General features: G+C 42.6%; 1 protein-coding gene across 7 annotated transcripts in view; it reads right to left on the bottom strand.

The window, feature by feature from the left end:
* The window catches only part of NRAP (nebulin related anchoring protein), a 75,376-nt gene that overhangs the window by 46,596 nt on the left and 9,344 nt on the right, over positions 1-19,436 (bottom strand). For 2 of the 7 annotated variants that reach the window (XM_024985666.2, NM_001098072.1), the window contains 9 exon segments: positions 19,048-19,152; positions 17,772-17,879; positions 17,373-17,477; positions 12,866-12,970; positions 11,756-11,872; positions 8,983-9,087; positions 7,423-7,530; positions 5,751-5,855; positions 1,160-1,258 (listed from right to left, as the gene is read on the bottom strand). In XM_024985666.2, coding sequence (XP_024841434.1) covers positions 1,160-1,258; positions 5,751-5,855; positions 7,423-7,530; positions 8,983-9,087; positions 11,756-11,872; positions 12,866-12,970; positions 17,373-17,477; positions 17,772-17,879; positions 19,048-19,152 — 957 coding nt within the window. 7 annotated transcript variants of the gene reach the window in all.

The raw sequence follows: 19,436 nt of genomic DNA on the forward strand, positions 1-19,436 counted from the left end.
CATCTTAAACCACACACAGAAACAGCCAACCAGACATTTTATGATTCCCAACGGAAGAACACGGCATCATGTGAGAAGCAGTCTTGCCCCCAAATTAAACCTGAGCCTGACCAAACCTAGAGATCCAACTATTATTTTGTAGGCACTGGAGGCCAGAAGAACACATGTGCAATCACACTGGGATACAGTCAGCAAAGCTCAGATGTGGGAAACTTTATAGGATAACCAGTTCAGTTTCTTCAACAAACAACTTGCAAGAAAAGAGATAAAGAGGAAAACGTAAAGATGAAAAGAGTCTTGAAGACATATCAACCAATCACAAAGTGTGGACCTTATCTGGAGCTTGATTCAGACAAACTGCGAAAAAAAAAAATAACCCTATGAGACAACTGGAATGCTGAATCCCACCTGGACATTGGTGATGTTAAGAATTTTTGTTGGTTTTTTTGGTGTGCTATATCAAAATTGTATAAACATGTTTAAAATTATTTTTACATTTTAGAGATTCATACTAAAATATCTGTAGATTAAATTATACAATACCTAGGATTTCCTTCAAAATAATATGGAGGTGGGCAGTGGATGTGCATACTGAAGCAAGACTGGCTACGAGTTAATTCACTGAAGCTGAGTGACGGCTGCCTGGGGGTTCATTATGCTGTTCTTTATACTTCTGAATGTATTTGAAATTTATAAAATAAAGTTTAAATCAAAGAGAGTGATTTCTGGACTCTCCTAGAGGTCCAGTGATTAAGAATCCGCCTGTCAAAGCAACGGACATGGGTTTGATCCCTGGTCTGGGCGGATCCCACATGCTGGCACATGACCAACTAAGCTGGCACATCAAAACTACTCTAGGGTCCATGCTCCGAAACTAGAAAAGCTACCGCAATGAGAAGCCCAAGCATCACAGCTAGAGAGGAGCCCCTGACTGCCGCAGCTATAGAAAGGCTGCACGCACAGCGCAAGGAAGACCCAGCGCAGCCAAACATAAACAAATATTAAAAATAGTAACTTTTAAAAAGAACCATCTCATGCTTGTAACAGGACATATGACACCATCAATGGAAGTCAAATCTTTGGGGAACCAGATATCCAGAACCCTGCAAAGTAACTGCAAGTCCCCCACATCTAGCCGGGTGGAGAGGGTGTCACTTACATGACTCAGTTGCTGGGCATTGATTTTGGCTTGAACAATCTGAGGCGTGTTGGTCACAGAGCTGTACTTCAGCTTGTCGATGCTTTGCCTGTAGTTGACCTGGATGCAGAGAGGTACAAGGTGTCACCTGTACTTTGCTTTAAGATTTCCTTAGCTCCCTCCCCCCAGGCGTATAGAGCCATGATTCTCAAATGACCAAAGCAAAACCCAAAGATTCCAGTTGGAGACCAACAGAGACTCCAAGCCCACAGATGGACAAACAGTCCCCTGAAGAGTGAGTGACTGAACAAGCGGCTCATAAAAAGAGTTCAACTGAATGGCCAGGGAATGGAAGAAAGGGTGATCATCCACATTGCTAATCAGAGAAAGGAATTTTAAAACCTACCATCTCCAAGCTAGGCCCTTTAGTCAATTAGGTTTTGGATCTGTTAGTAGCAGTCGGATTACCATCAAACATCTCACACATGGTCTTCATGCCTCTGTTTAATTGCCCAAAGCCCAGGGCCCCACCCAGGATCCTGTACAGTATGGCAGCTTCTTTAGGCCTCCACACCCCACTTTCTAGCCTCCCACTAGCTCTTACGTCTCTGTCCACACTCCACCTACTGCCTCGACCATGATCCCACAGCAGGGGGCTCTGCCCTCACAGGGGGCAGCCTTGCACTGTTCTACTATATCCTGTCTGTCTAAACCAGAGTCTGATGTCTTTGTCATCCTACCCACCTGCCGTCACCTCCTGTTGACACCTCCCTGGGTGACAGCTCACCCCTGTGAGTCACAGACCACTAGCTGGATGGCACTTGTCTTGGCTCAGTGTTTGGCCTCATTGTGGGGGAGTAATGAGGAGTGGTGGGGGCTGTGGCAAAGGGCAGAGCTACCGCTCAGCTCTGAGAGATGGTGATCTTGATCAAATGGGACTCAGAGTAGCCAGACAGTCCAGTTATCCCAAAGAAACCAGAAACCCATATTATTATATAAATTCTTACAATTTTAAATGCTGAGAAACAGTTCAGTATTTTAAAACCCACTGACCCAAGGGAAACAGACCCAGTGAAAAGCTTGAGATGGCATCTCTTGCTTGGACTCACTCCATTCTTGCCTGTTCCAACAGGAGCTAAACAACAATTACGACTGAAAAATAGCACTTACTATGTGCCTGCCACTACTGCAAGTGCTTTACGTTTATTTACACATTGAATCTTCCCAACCACCCTGTGGGGAGCACTGTTATCCCCACCTCACAACATGTGAACTGAGGCACAGAGCCCTGAAGTGACTTGCTCAAGGTCACCAGCCGGTGTCAGAAAGTAAGTGTTAGTCACTCAGTCATGTTTGACTCTTTGAGATGCCATGAACCGTAGCCCATCAGGCTCCTCTGTTCATGGAATTCTCCAGGCAAAAATACTACAGCGGATAGCTATTCCCTTCTCCTCGGGTATCTTCCCCACCAGGGGTTGAATCCCGGTCTCCCGCATTGCAGGAAGATTCTTTACTGTCTGAGCCACCAGGAAAGTCCCTGGTATCAGAGCTAGAGTTCAAATCCCAGCAGTCGGCCTCCCAAAGTGGCTCCCAGACTGCATACTATAACTGTGGTTTTGCCAATGCTGGTGTGCTTGGAACTGTTACCTGTTATCTTATAGATGAGTCAGGGGTTCCCTATAACCAGAGCTATCTCTGCTTACAGAAGGAGATGTATTATGACAAATTAGAAAACAAACAAAACAAAAATCAAAAAGACTTATAAATTAGCTTCTAGAACAAGATCTAAGAACAGAGTGTTCCAAGTACTAGACTACAGAATCTTTTGTTGGGATTTGGAGAAAAGGGACAGCATTGCTTCATTCTATTTAGTTAACAATTCAAGGAGAAAAGTTTTTTTACATTCTGAGTTTTGGACCTGGGGTATGTAGAAAAACTAGGAAATATGAAGTCATTTCAATGTCAAGTATTAATGAGATTACACTATAGTAGCTTCCTAACGCACTAAGTCAGAGGGAAAATTATCATCTCATAATAGAGTCTAATAGAATTCAGAATTATGCATGATAAAATGTCACAAAACTCTGTTTTTTAAATGGCACATTTCTTCCTGATAATTCTGCATTAAGTATGTAGCAGAGCACAATTACTTTCCTCTGCAGGACATAATTAACACTTTCCATGATTAATTATATCTTTGCAACATCACAGATGCTTGGTCAATGATTCAGTCTACTTTCTGAAAGGTCCCTTTGCTGAGGGTAGAGTCTCATTTTAATGCTATTAGTGTTTTTAAAATCCATCTGAAAGGAATGCTCTCTAATTAAGGGCCCATGCTTGTTTATTTGATTTCAGGGATACCTGACCAACTTTAAGACTACCAGACAGAAAGAGAGACCTCAAATATAAATGGATTCCCAAACTTCCTGAAAACTAAAGTCCTACATTAAGGGCGGTAAAAATTTTCACACAGGAGCCAGGAAAATAAAAAAAGTAAAAAGGTGAAGGTGATAGAAGAAGTGGGCACTGAGTCCCCATCAACTGCTGCGACGCAGGAACTAGGGCCACAGTTCCTGTGTGAACTCACAATTTCTACATATCGTTTCAAAAACAAGTTTTCTTAACACTGTGTGGCCACACCAAATACCTCTGCAACCTGGATCTGGCTCACGGGCTGCCAGTGCAGAATCTACCTCTGCTTCCAATTAATGTTTCTAATCCAGTCTAGTTTAATTCATCTCTCAGACTTCTCCAGGTTGAGCTGACTCTATTGCAGATGCCTGGTTTGATCCACTGTCTTATATAGGCAAATGTAATAGCAAGTCATGTTGTAACATATAACATGTTATAACATATAACATGACCCTATATAATAGTTGTAGGACCCTCTCTCATTTCATTTGTGTTACTAAGCATTGTTTCTAGAATTCTACTGTCAAAGTGAAAGTGTTAGTTCCTCAGTCATGTCCGACTCTATGCAACCCCATGGACTGCAGCCCGCCAGGCTCCTCTGTCCATGGGATTTCCCAAGCAAGAATACTGGAGTGGGTTGCCACTTCCTTCTCCAGGGGATCTTCCTGACCCAGGGATTGAACCCCGGCCTCCTGCATTGCAGGCGGATTCTTTATTGACTGAGCTACTATGGAAGCCCACTCAAAGAAAGAACTCACTCAGAAGCCCACTGTGAAAGAACTCACTCAGATTTTATGAGATGCTCTTGATTTCTCAAGTTACTCAGGTAATGTATGCAGCCAAAAAAAGAAACCTGGCTTTGGTAGCCAAGTTTAAACTTGAATTTCATTAAGGTGAAATGAGTAAGTCAATGCAACCAAACTTTCTGGGAAAGGGAGAAGCAAAATGGGGGCTCTTTATATTCTACTTCCCATCCCCTGCTTTTTCACACATCTGAAAAGTCCCTTTCATCCATCAAGCTGTCATTTGCCACTGACTGGCCTTTGTTGTCCTGTATCTATGTTAGATGCTGGAGATGCCCAGCTGAACTTGCCACTGCTCCTACTCGGAGCAAAAGGGAAACAGCTGCAAAGACCTATCTACCAACAGCACAGACCAAGTCAACTGCTGGAGCTGTGCTGACTCCAGAAGAATGTGAAGGAAAGTAGCCCTGAGCACTCAATGGGCACAAGTTGAATAACATACTAAATTATTTTTTTAAGATTTTTTTTTTGATGTGGACCCTTTTTAAAGTCTTTATTGAATTTGTTACAATATAGTTTCTGTTTTATGTTTTGGTTTTTCAGCCATGAGGCATGTAGGATCTTAGCTTCCTGACCAGGGATCCAAACCTTATCTCCTGCATTGGAAGGTGAAGTCTTAAACATTGGACCACCAGGGAAGTCCATGATTGACTGAAGAGTCCATGACTCTCACTGACAAATGTGAACTGACAACTCAGTTCTAAACCACCTTATATACTTTTTAAAACAGCAGATAACTTCTACTGTTTCCCTTGTACATTTCTGTATTTTCTAAATTTTCTGTAATCAACATGTAGTAAAATTCTTGCAATTAGAAAACAATGAAATTAATTAATTATACATATTTCATTGGAGATAAACCAAACTATAAATAAATCAAATCACTGCTATAATATTACATAATAAAATTAAGTTATTTTACTTAATCTTAAATTATTTTATTTAATATTATATAAAATTAAATTTAAAAATTACACACATATTTCTCCTGGGGAAAATAATTAAGTGCTCCTGGAGAAAATAATTAAGCCAATGCTGCCATTTCCTCTCAACTTATAGCTATTTCAGTTTACTTCCTCTGGTCCTCAAACATAAAACTTAAAAAAAAAAATAAACCTCATCACTGCTAGCAAATAATTACTTTAAATGTGCCCAGCAGCAGATATAGTTCCCAAATTCTAAGAGGTTTGCAAGATGAAACCAGGGTTGTCTTTGCCTTATGTTGGAAATCCAAGAGTTTCCAGACATGAATATATGAATGTCGTGTTAGAAAAGAGTTACTGTTTCTCAGTCCCTTGTATCTCCTAAGAACTGCTGTATCCTGTTTCTGTCTCGCTAAGAATCACTCCATTGGAGGGAAGTGATGAGGAATACAGGTCTACTGGGGAAGGACTCACGTCTTTCAAGGGAGCCAGTTTCACTGTTGTTTGATAGGAAGGGGTAAGAGTGGCCGGGTAGTTGTAGTCGACAACATCGTGTTTGTAATCAGCCTTGTAGGCGATCTGAAACACAAAGAAAAGACCAAAAAAAGAGCAATTAGCCCCCACTTTCTTGTGACCTTGTTTGAATGTCATAAAAATATTCTTTAAATAACCAGAAACAAAATTAATTCAGTTTCATCACCTCCAAGGAAAATTAAATTACATTCACACTTTTGCCTTTAATTAATTTGAATTTTTCTTCTTAATTAACCCAAAATTAGCTAACTTTATCTGTAGCACATTTATTTTATCTTTCTTATTAACCATGGAGTCCCTTGTAGATTTTTTTGTTAAAGAAGAAGCATTTGCATACAAGTATACAATAAAAGAGCTTCTTGGCTAATGCCCAGAAAATAAATGAAAATTCAAGAGTCTTCAGAGTACTTGAAATTTTTTTCTAAAGGTCAAATTTGACTTTCTCAGGCAGATGAAATTTGACATGTGTATGTTTTAATAATGAGATCAGCTTCTTCTTAGTGTCCTTTACTTCCAAGATGTACACTCTGGCATTTGCAAACGTGTAAACTGAATGAAGGAAAGTTATGACCAACCTAGACAGCATATTAAAAAGCAGAGATATTACTTTGCCAACAAAGGTCCGTCTAGTCAAGGCTATGATTTTTCCAGTGGTCATGCATGGATGTGAGAGTTGGACTGTGAAGAAAGCTGAGTGCCGAAGAATTGATGCTTTTGAACTGTGGTGTTGGAGAAGACTCTTGAGAGTCCCTTGGACTGCAAGGAGATCCAACCAGTCCATTCTAAAGGAGATCAGTCCTGGGTGTTCATTGGAAGGAATGATGCTAAAGCTGAAACTCCAGTACTTTGGCCACCTCATGCAAAGAGTTGACTCATTGGAAAAGACCCTGATGCTGGGAGGGATTGGGGGCAGGAAGAGAAGGGGATGAAAGAGGATGAGATGGCTGGATGGCATCACCGACTCGATGCACATGAGTCTGAGTGAACTCCGGGAGTTGGTGATGGACAGGGAGGCCTGGTGTGCTGTGATTCATGGGGTCGAAAAGAGTCGGATACGACTGAGTGACTGAACTGAAACTAAATGGACAAAGACAGAGATAATAGATCACACGCTTTAGCAAAAAGAGGGACCTAATCTATCTTGTTATCCCACTACATTGAGCAGTGCCTGGACACAGGAAATCTACAATGAACATTAAGATGGAACAAATGAATAAATCAGTCAACCAACCAACCAGTTTCAAATAAATCATAAACACTTTGGAAATCTGAAGCATTTCAAATGAGAATCACGCTCATCCATTTCTCTTTATCTCTCAGAAACTGAAAGTTTTTGTTACACTGGATCAATTACAATAGATCTAAGTACTCTTCAAAGCAGAGAAAGCTGAGATTAATACATGGAAGCTTTTGAAAATTTTCAAGGATTTTTTACCTAGCGTTGGTTGTATTGATTAACATTTAGAAACTCTTTGAGGTCAGTCTTTACACAACAAAACACTGACTTTTTAAAAGGGGAGGTTGGGAAAGAATTGGCTGAATTCCTCGTGGCCTTTCTCCCTCCACCCCAATAGACCCCAAGGACATGCAGGCCCTTCACAACAGGACTCACATTGCTTGCCAGGCTTCCAACTTTCAGAGCATGGAGCATCCGTTTGTCCATCCCGACTCCTTCATAGCGGCCTCTCATGCGGTTCTGGTAGTTTTCTTTATATTTATTCTACATGGGAACACAAAACCTTCAATAAAAGCATTCTCTCCCCAACTCGTGGAAGACAAACGACTCATCTTAATGCACTAAATCCAACATATAAATGATTAAATAGAGCCTATTTATGTATTCAGTGGGTCAGCGAATTAAAAATAAGACAAACCTAAAAAAAAATTAGAATTCAAGAAGTTGGGATAAAACAAGCATACAAGCAAACACAGGATCTGATGCATAGACAGCACATAACAGACCTGATTTTTTTTTTAACATTTTCAGTTGTAAACATACCAGATTTTTCCAATGTGAAAACCTATCACATGAATGTGGAGCTTTCCAAGGACAAGCACTGATCACACAGGGGCTGCATGCAACCCCATGCCCCAAGCCCTGCACTGCATGCTATTACCACTCCTTCTAGATACATGAAGAATAAAACCCAGGCTTTGCCAAATTCTGCACCTTTTACATGACACATTGGTTATTGCCGCGACCATGTTAAGTAACTATATTATGTCCCAAATGCAGCTTACAAAGAACAAAACAAGAAGACAAGAAGTCAGAAAAATCTGAGTACTTTCTAATAAAGCTACATTAAAATCACCTACCTTGGGAGGCCATTGAGTTTCCAGGCACTGAGAGTATTTTAACAGAATACTATGACTCTACATCAGATATAGTTCTATTTATCTCAGTTAATCTTCACAAACACTCTATGAGCAGGAAGGATTTATTATCATCCCCATTTTACAGACAGGCAAATGGCTCCATGAACTTAAGCAACTTGCCCAAAGTCAGCCACTTAGCCAATTATGGAACCAGGCCCGTCAGCTCCAAAGCTGGTGCGCTCAACTATGGCATGTATGCAAAAAAAAAAAAAAAAAAAATTCCTTACTAAGCCTTACGAAGTCCCATGTGATTTCAGATTTTACTACGATAAGCAACTAAGTAGAAGTACAATCATATAAACCAGTCTTTGTTCTCAAGGATACATCCCCAGACTTTGAGAATTTCCAAATTTGCAAATGCCACGCCAGCATACATCTGCTCAGCTGTAAGATGGGGAAATAACACCTGGCCCCCCAGGTGACCGTGCAGGATAACTGAAATTATGTACTAATTTAAGAAGCACAAAGTCAAGTTGAGAGGGAACGCTGCATGCTCAGCTAGGCTTCCTCACCAGCATTTGCCCTAGGATCTGGATACTGTTTTACATGAAGGAGGCAAGAGGGCAGACGCAGCCCTGAGGATTCAGGGTCAAGTACATGCTGGAGATTTAACACTCCATGGACCAGCCCCAGCAGGCAATCTCTATCAACACTCATAGTATCTGTGCCTAAGAAGCCATGCTTCTCCAAGACATCCAGATGCATTCACATACATGGTCTCTTAAGAGACCAAGAAATTCAGGTCATTAAAAAAAAAAAAAAAGGCCAAACAAAGGCTTAGGCATTAAAAACTCACATCGCTGGTGAATTTTGAAATCTTGCACACATTCCTGAATTGAGGCGTTTCACAGTAGTTGATACTATGACCTTTACTACTTTCCAGATCCTTCTTATACTCCACCTTGGAAACCAAAACACCAGATGCACAGGAGAACCAAACCCAAAGTCACTCTTGAAAATGTCACCAGGGCTCAACTTAGGATATTTTTAGAAAACTTTCAACTGAAGATTTTGAAATACCAGGCATAGGCTACTGTAGGTCAACAATACATGTTTTCCTTTCAAATAGTTAATAAGCAAACAATCAGTTTGGTTCTGAATATTAAAAAATATATAGTCCCTTTCAAGAGTAAATACTTTTTAAGATTCTTACATAGCTCAAAAAAAAAAGGCAAAACAGTCTTAGAAATCAGGACAGTGGTTACTTCTGAAGACAGGTGTCTGGGGGGATGTCAGGACTCTGGTCATGTTCTGTTTTTTGATCTGATTGCTTATTACAAAGATGAGTCCACTTGTGGAAATTCTTCCTATTGAACACTTAAGATATATGCACTTCTCTGTATATATACTTCAGTAGAATTTAACCAAAAAAGTTACTTTACCAAAGAACATAATAAATGAGACCACACATAAACACAGGAGTGCGTTCTAATTTTAAATGGCTAGCTGAGCTCCTCTGGGTCGTTGTATGTAAGATGTGAGGTCATTATTAAATAGACTCCAAGTCATTCCAGGTAATTGGAGAAGGCAGCTGAAGGCTAGTTACCATTAATAGAGGCAGGGCTGGTTTGTCTTACCAGAGAAGCATAATGGCAAAAAGAAATGGAAGGTTCCCTTGTGATGTTTACCAAAGGAAATACAATTTATTATCATACCTTATAAAACATTTGGTGGGAATATGCCTCTTAAAGTTTGCAAGATGCATCATAATGCTTATAATATGATATAAAATGAAGAAAAGCACATAAAACTGTACACACAGTTGAATTCTAACTCTATAAAAAATGTTTTTATATTCGTATATTTGTTTATAGTACATTCACATAGAAAAGGGCTTCCCTGGTGGCTCAGATCGTAAAGAGTCTGCCTGTAATGCAAAAGACCTGGGTTCAACCCCTGGGTTGAAAAGATTCCTGGAGAAGGAAATGGCAACCCACTCCAATATTCTTGCCTGGAAAATCCCATGAATGGGGGAGCCTGGTGAGCTACAGCCCATAGGGTCCGAAAAGAGTTGGACACAAATGAGCAATTAACACTTTCACTTTCATGTAGAAAAAGGCCAAAATGGTAACAGTGTTATTCCTGGGTCTGGTTCTAGTTCTGCCCCTAGAAGTCTATCAGAACCACAATAAGACACTTGACTTTTCCAGGTCTATGACAAAGCCAGAGACAAAAGACTGCAAAGACCCCACCTAGATCTAATGTTCCATGAGTCAAAACGCAAGATTCAGCAAACTTTTTCTGTAAATGAGCAGATAGTAAACATTTGAGTCTTGGTAGGACGTGTGTGTGTGTGTGTGTGTGTGTGTGTGTGTGTGTATGTGTGTGTGCACTGAGTCACTTCAGTCATGTCCAACTCTTTGCGACCCTGTGTGCCACCTGGGAAGCCCTGCACGATGTACCATCTATCTATTCTGCCCGTATCGTTCAAAAGCAGATACACGATGTATTTCAATAAGACTTCATTTCTAAAAATAGGCTGTGGGCCAGATTTGTTACTCAGATCATAGTTTGCTGAACTCTGGCCTGGAGCATAAGAATCATATGGACAATTTGTTTAAAATGCAGGTTCTGGACTTCCATGGTGGTCCCATGGCTAAGCCTCCCCATTCCAGGCAAGGGGCTTGGGTTCGATCCCTGGTCAGGGAACCACCCATATGCAGCAACTAAGACCTGGCACAGCCAAATATACAATTTTTTTTAAATGCAGGTTCCGTGGGCTTGGCACCTATCCACTATTTTTAAGTATCTGAAGTTTCTGATGATGCCCAGGAAATGTACACTCTTGTGATTCTGAGCAGCATCACAGGCTAAGGCACTTTTTGGGATAAAGGACTGACAGGGAAGAGAAGAAAAATCTTTTAGGATATTTGCACATCCTTTTTTGAGTTGCAGACAACTTGTTAGATGAGTCCTATGCATAGCCTGGCAAGAGGCTGACAACTCAAATGCCTTCAGGGTCCTGATAGGTGATGCAAACAGGGAAGAAGCTGCTTTAAGAAACTCAAGAACAATAAAAAGGATATGGGGAACTAGAGGGGATATTCCCTTGCAAATTGCCCTGGCAATTCTAAAAATCCTAACCCCTTGGCAGGCCAAACAAAACACAGTCTCTGGCCGTCAGGTCTGCCTCTAAGGCAAGAGGAATTCATACAGCACACAGAGCTTCTTGGAAACTTGACTACAAAAATAAAAGAATGAGGGAGGTTCCATGTTCAAAACACCCCTCATCTTTGATGTCCACTCTGTAAGAATGATATATGGTTATAAAAGTTGGTTCATCCAAATTCTGGCAACTAGAAATCTACTACTGGGAACTCTGGACTATCCACAGCCCTGTGAGAATTTCAGGAGGAAACTTCTGAACCATCAGAGAAAGATTTAATTAGTTTGGTTCTATGCTCTGTTATGAATTGCTTTTGACTACCTATTCATTCTTTGGAAACTGGTAACACGTGTGTAGTTCATGTGGCGTTAAGACAGAATTTTTCATTCTGGGGTCACCCCTTCACTGTCTGTCGGAACCAAAGGAAGTGACAGCACACAGATGGGACCGTCCCCGTACATACCTCACTCACGAGCTTGTTCACGCTCTGAGCCCGCTTCAGAACCAAGTTGTCCTGGGCTGGGAGGGAATGATAATGTGCAGCGCCCTTCATCTTATTGAAGTCCTGCCTGTATTTTATCTGAAAGAAGCACACGAAGAACAACCAGAGTTGTTGTTTCATTCTCCAGGAGAGAAGTTACTCCACATCTACTCCACATTTCATGTCAACATTTATTTAATACAATTTTCTGGAGGAAAAAAAAAAAAAATCACATGGGTTTTTCCTCCACTAAGTCCCTAAACCACTCACTCCCTTTTAGATTAAAATATTACTGCCCCCTTTCACATTTTTTACACTTTACATTCCAGTTCTACATAAAGAAAGGTCTCACAATGATCATACCTAGAAGTATCATCCAAAAACCCATTCTGCCTTTGCTTTTAACGACCATTTCTCATCCAGTCTCGAGTGCTGAATGTGTCCTTTATTTCCCCTTTCAGGCCAAAGTGCACTTTTCTAGGGAAATGGGTGATAACTGAGTAGGAACAAAGTAAAGGAGAAGGGCAAAGGGGGTATGAGATGAATGCTGGGCCTCTGATGATTGATCAAGTTCAAGTTGGTGAAAGATCTGCAGTGTGCCTGTTGCTTTACCAAGTGTAATGACTTTACCAAGGGTAACAATAGCTTATCTTTCAAGGATGGCCAACTGGCTAACATTCTGCAAATAAAAATTATTTTATCAACTGGGTTACAGCCAATTTGATAATCATACTATTTATTTTAATCAGCTATTCCTCTTGAGTGCTCAATTTCTAAAGTGGGTTATTTTGCAAAGACTCTCCTAACTCCACCTGATCTGGCTACACTGGTATCAGCGCTTGCTTCAGCTGACCTCAAGCAAGTTATGTGGTTTGTCCATGTCAATCTCCTTTAAAGCAGACAAATGTGACCTAACAGTATGAACCCAAAAAGCAGACGTCAGAAATTTGGATAGGAATTGAAGGTTAACATTGTGCTTTGACTCAGCTCTGAAAAATTAAACTGGGTGTAGGTTTCAGGAAGCACAGTCTCCAGAGTCTAATTTTTCCTCTGCTTTTGTGGCTCTGTGGGTTGTCCCAATGAGGTACTTACATCACTAGCGAGTTCGTTGGCTTTCTTGGCGTTCTGATAAGCTGGGGTGATCATGGCCGGGAAGCTGCCCTTTCCTCTGTGCTCGCCATACTCTTCTGAGTAACCCTGCTGGGGCAATCGAAAATTTTAATCAGGGGACTTCCCTGGTGGTCTAGCAATTAAGAATCTGGAGACACGGGTTCTCTTCCTGGCCTGGGACGTAGGCTCCCACATGTTGCGGGGGCAACTAAGCCTGTGTGTCACAACTCCTGAGGCTGAGTGCAGCAACTCCCGAAGCCCAAGTGCACCAGAGACTGTGCTCTGCAACGAGAGAAGCCACCACGATGAGGAGCTCACGCACAACAGCTAGAGAGCAGCCCCTGCCGCTCACTGCCAACACAGAAAGCCCTTGAGCAGCAACAAAGACTCAGTGCAGCCAAATAATTAGTGAATTTTAAAAAACTTTAATCAGTAATGCTCTACCCCTGGAATGGGGAGGGGATTAGCAATGATCTCTCCTACATCTTGTTCTTACATTTCCTGTTCCCATGGAGGCTGGTCCACACTGAACCCTCCTGTGTTCAGCCCTAAGAGCAGCACATGTGGTTACTGAGCTGGTGGACTCTGGAGGCAGACCCACCTACTATTGTCCAGCACACTTACTGGGGTCAGCACTAAGTAAACGGAAGTGATTATCATTGGCATCGTCGTTTCCATCAGATAAGTTAAGACACTGTATGAGTCTCCTAGGCCCGTGGAGTAATCATTTCTTAAAAGACACCAGGAAAGTCCCTCTGTCTTCCAGGGGTCTTGAATGCTACTGTTCTCTGACCTGTTGGCAGATCTATGCAGAGAGGCACTGATATCCCACAAACTGCCTCCCCCAGTAATGGATTCATTTCATTTACTAATAAAGGAAGGTTATATAACGATTTAAATTTTTGATATTGGGAGGAAAAGATTTCAGATTTCCATAAGATGATCTCAACTGGGACCAAATGTTTATTTCAAACTAAGTATTACAACCTGAGTCTTGATTTCTTCCTTCCTCCCCACCACATCACCCAGCCACTCCCATAATGGAGTACCTTCCTTCTCATGGAACTGTCCTCATGTGCTAAGTCGCTTCAGTCATGTCCAGCTCTTTTCGACCCTACGGACTTAGCCCACCAGGCTCCTCTGTCCATGGGATTCTCCAGGCAAGAGTATTGGAGTGGGTTGCCAGCCTGCCTCGATGGGATCTTCCCGACCCAGGATCAAATCCAAGGCTCTTAGGTCTCCTTCACTAGCAGGCAGGATCTTTACCACTAGCGCCACCTGGGAAGCCCCACGTCACTGGTGTACACCTTCCCTGGCAATCAGGAACCGGATGTACTTCAAAAGTCCATCAGATGCTACCTTCTCTCCGGGGAGCTCCTCCCTCATTCCCGGGCCTGCCCCAGGCAGAAGCGGCTGCTTCCTAATCTGTGCTCCCACAGATCTGAAACAACCCTTAGTGTGTCCCCTCGGGCTCATGACTCCATCTCACTCTGGCCTCCTCCGCGGTGGGGCTGCCTGGTTCCAGCAACACGGTTCAGAGTCTGGCACACTACTGTCTTATATGAAACAGTTGGGTAAAATCAGAATGCACAGGGTTCCTTTCTACCCAGTAATGACAACTGCTTAGCCTAAGAGCTCCTTTTTGGTTGGTTGCCAGAAGGTTCTGGGCCACATGAACTAAGTGAAAAAAGTTAAGCTAAAAAAATAATAATAACAAAGACTCAAATTCTTTGGTAGCCTCCTTTTGCCCTTTCTGCTTTATGATTTGGAGTTGGTTTGCAGCTTTATTTTAACGTCTCTGTTTATATGAATATATGTTGTGCATGTAAACCTTTTTTTTTTTAGTATGTAAATCTTTTTGAGACCCTTAATCCTATTGGGAAGATGACAAATAATAGATTACATGGTAAAGTCCATTAACCTAAAAAATATGCATTAAAAAGAATGAATTGCTTTGTCATTTAGGCATTACAGATATTTATAGTTCCTCTGACTGCCTGTTTCTCTCTCACTCCCCCCTGATCTCACCCTGATGTGTCACGTATATCAGTGAAATGCCACAGGGGATGGAGTCCTCTTGACCGACAGCTGCTGGTGGTGCTATCAAACCAGACCCACTTTGATTCTTTTATCTGTTATTGTCACGATTCCGTATGCCGTGTGCTCAGTCGCTCAGTCATATCCGACACTTTGCAGCCCCAATGACTATAGCCCACCAGGCTCCCCTGCCCATGGAATTTTCCAGGCAAGTTCACTGGACTGGGGTGCCATTTCCTATTCCAAGGGATCTTCCCAACCCAGGCATTGAACCCACGTCTCTTATATCTCCTGCATTGGCAGATGAATTCTTTACCAGTAGCGCCACCTGGGAAGCCCATTATCATGATTGGAACTTCAAGCAAAATGCCCTAATAATCAAGGCTCCACTCTGGCACTAGGAATTTCATCACTGTGTATAGAAAGGCCTAGATACATATAAGAAATTATATGTGTGTGGTAACAGTGGTAGATAGGACGGCCCAAATATAGAACAAAATATTTTCTGCTGAATATGGAAGCCAAGTATTTTTAAAACTGACTTTGAAAAGTTGTCCAGACCATCTGAGCAACATATTTACAACATTAAACCAATAAAAACATATTTTGGGGTTTCCCTGGGGGCTCAGTGGTAAGGAATCTCCCTGTCAATGCAGGAGACATGAGTTCAATCCCTGATTCAGGAAGATCCCACATGCCGCAAAGCAAGTAAGCCCATGCATCACGACTACTGAACCTTTGCTCTAGAGTCCACATGCCGCATGGAGAAGGCAGTGGCACCCCACTCCAGTACTCTTGCCTGGGAAATCCCATGGACGGAGGAGCCTGGTAGGCTGCAGTCCATGGGGTCGCTAAGAGTCAGACACCACTGAGCGACTTCACTTTCGCTTTTCACTTTCATGCATTGGAGAAGGAAATGGCAACCCACTCCAGTGTTCTTGCCTGGAGAATCCCAGGGACAGGGGAGCCTGGTGGGCTGCCGTCTATGGGGTCGCACAGAGTCGGACACGACTGACGCGACTTAGCAGCAGCCACATGCCGCAACGACCGGAGCTGCACGCGCTAGAGCCTGCTCTCCACAACCAGGGAGACTAATGCAAGGAGAAACCTCACGCTGCAACTAGAGAGCAGCTCCCGCTCGCCGCAGCTAGAGAAGAGCCTGCACCACAACAAAGATGCAGCACAGCCAAAAATAAATAAATAAATACAATTATAACAAATATCTTCACTGAGCTTTAAGCACTAGAAACCATTTGACTAACAATTATTGTGGAATTTAATAAAATTGCCTTATAAACTCAAAATCAGACATTTGTGTTCAGATAGACATTTTGCAAAGGGACCAAAACCTATCTTATATTCATTCAAAGTTTCACATGAATATACCCCACAATGGTCAGGAAAGATTGAGGGCAGGAGGAGAAGGGGACAACAGAGGATGACATGGTTGGATGGCATCACCGACTCAGTGAACATGAGTTTGAGTAAACTCCGGGAGTTGGTGATGGACAGGGAGGCCTGGCGTGCTGCAGTTCATGGGGTCGCAAAGAGTTGGACACGACTGAACTGAACTGAACTGATAAGCATCTCAGTTTTCTGAAGAAGAGAAATCAGTTATTTGCTTCCTTTTATAAATTATATATGTCAAATAAGTCACATGTGTTGTAAAGTCTACTCAGTGCCAGAAAATTTAAACAACTGTCAAATTAAGAAAAAAAATATCAACTAAGGCCAATTGAATGTACTCTTCCAGAACACATATTTGGTCTTCCAACATTCTTTACTTACAACCATGAAAACATAATGTTCCATTTCCCCCTTACAATAGCTGTCTAGTACCAGAAAATACAGAGGGATGTGCAAATGAAATTAGCTTGTAATTGTCACTCAATCTTTTTACATCTTGTCAAGATGTAGTTCATTGAAGAATGAAATTGAGAAAAAAAGGCATAAAGCAATATGCCTTTTTTTCCCTCTGGCATATTGCTTTATCTGGCAACCTAGATAAGAAATTCACTTTCTAAGAAAAAGAATCCTGCTACTCAGCGAAATATTTTCCAAGACATGCATTGATCCCTTTGGTGCTCTTACGCAGTGACAGGCTAAACACAGCCTGAGTCCTCAGGATTGTTCTTCAATGAATAGATGAGGATGCTTTACTCCTAGCAAACACACCATGCTGATATAGGTCCTTTAGTTTGTTTTTTTTTTAAAAAAAGAAAGATAAAGTACTTAGAATTTGTTTTCCTAAGTGAGTCAAGTTGAAACCTGTGTAATCGTTTGCCTGCTATTTTCTGGCTTTGAAATCCACTTTCCATAAATAGAGCAAATATAGACGACAGCCCAACTCCTGATTAAACTGTCACAGGGTGTGTCATGGGCTAGAGGGTTGCCAAACTGAGACCTGACCATCCAAAAGGGTAGTCTCCCAGGAAGTCACTTTATCACATACCTGGCCATACTGGTCCATGTATTCCTTTGGCAACGGACCCTCAGCTCCAGCAGCAGGGCCAGCCATTCCCTTCATTTCTCTTTGATATTGTTGATGGTATCTCACCTATTTGGAGGGGAGAGAAGGATACACCTGGTAAATTTAGCCTCTTATGCACACGGGTTAGAAGAGTCAAAATGAATGTCTACGGAATGCTCTTTTTCTGCTCGAGTCTAGGGAGTGTGTCTTAGACATAAAACTGCCTGATCATTGTTCTAGTAAAACTGACTGAAAACTCTGAAGGAAAGTTCCTTCTTGGATCCACAGTGCACACAAAAGAAGGCAGGAAGCTGGACTTGCCAGGTCTGGGTAACTTCCTGACTCCTCCCCTCCTGTGACAACATAGCCTGGGACACTTACATCACTTGCCAGCTCGTTGGCTCTTTTGGCTATCTGATAAGCAGGTGTGATCATAGCAGGAAAACTGCCTTTCCCTCTCTGCTGTTCATAGGCCTCTGTGTATCTCACCTGAAAAAAGAAATATTTTGAATCACATACCACATTCCCACCATCTACCGGGCAATCTGAGTGAGAAGCCCCTCTAAGGGCTCCCATGACACCTGCACATCTCCCATCAGATCTCTTAAGCAATGCAGTAGGTTTAGCGCTTGATAGACTCTTGTTTACCATTTTATTCCCAACACCCAGCTCAGTGTCTGATACATGGAGATGCTCAGGCCAGAATTCAACACATACTTGTGAGTACCTGCTGCAGGCCAACCAAGGCAAGCAGAAGCCACTCGTTAAGCTGAACCTGGATTTGTGCTTAAGCTTCCCAATCAGAACAACACTAAGTTTTCAGTCTTATTATGCTGTGGAGCAACTGGAACTGAAAAGGCAAATGGTACAAATTCTTCAGAAATTCTATTCTGTAATTTGCAGTGACAAGGAGAGAATTCTTTCAGGTTAATCAGAAATATCTGGTTTGTTACTGAAGTGAAGTGAAGGGAGTGAAGTCGCTCAGTCGTGTCCAACTCTTTGCGGCCCCATGAACTGTAGCCTACCGGGCTTCTCCGTCCACGGGATTTTCCAGGCAAGAGTACTGGAGCGGGTTGCCATTTCCTTCTCCAGAGGATCTGCCTGACCCAGGGATCGAACCTGTGTCTCCTGCATCGTAGGCAGACACTTTACCGTCTGAGTTTTCTAAGGAAGAGTTTTCACGTGGCCTGTGCTAGCTGCTGAATCTGACCTGACCACCCTTCTCCACGTTAGGAAAGAGTGGGGAACCTTAAAGAAGAATCACAGCATCTGGCCACCATCATTGCTTTCTTTTCTTTTTGGCCACTCCACATGGCATGGGACTCCATAGACTTCCCTGGTGGCTCAGACAGTAAAGAATCTGCCTGCAATGTGGGAGACCCAGGTTTGATCCCTGGCTCAGGAAGATCCTCTGGAGAAAGGAATGGCAACCCACCCCAGGATTCTTGCCTGGGGAAATTCCATGGACAGAGGAGCCTGGCGGGCAGCAACCTGTGGGGTTGCAAAGAGTCAGATGTGACTGAGCGACTAACACACAAATGGTATGGGAGATCCTAGTTCCCAGACCAGGGATTGAACCCAGGCCCCCCTGCAGTGGAAGCATGGAGTCCCATCCACTAGACCACCAGGGAAATCCCTGGCTTCTATCATTTCTTACATCACTTTGAAGCTGTCCACCAGCCTTGGCCCGGAGCAGCTCGGGGGTATCCGCCACCGTGCTGAACCTGGAGATGCGCTCATCATGCCCTCTCTTGTACTCCACCTGGCGAAGAGACAGCACGAAGTCAAGGTAACACCCAGCAGCTTTTGTAGGACCTCTCCCTGCAGCTGTCCTAAAGCTACACCACTGGGCAACACTCAAGGCAAACCTATGGCAAGTCTTTCTGGCCTGCTTTATGGGCTCCTCTCCAAAAACACGCACATGTGTTCAGTCCAAGAGAGTGCCAGGAACTGCTAAACTTGAACAAATATTCATTTGTCTCCGTAACAATCACATGAGGCAGGACTATGATTTGCCCCATTTTACAGATGAGCAGCTGGGGAACA

This window comes from Bos taurus, chromosome 26 (genome assembly GCF_002263795.3).
Source record: "Bos taurus isolate L1 Dominette 01449 registration number 42190680 breed Hereford chromosome 26, ARS-UCD2.0, whole genome shotgun sequence".
NCBI classification, from domain to species: Eukaryota; Metazoa; Chordata; class Mammalia; order Artiodactyla; family Bovidae; genus Bos; species Bos taurus.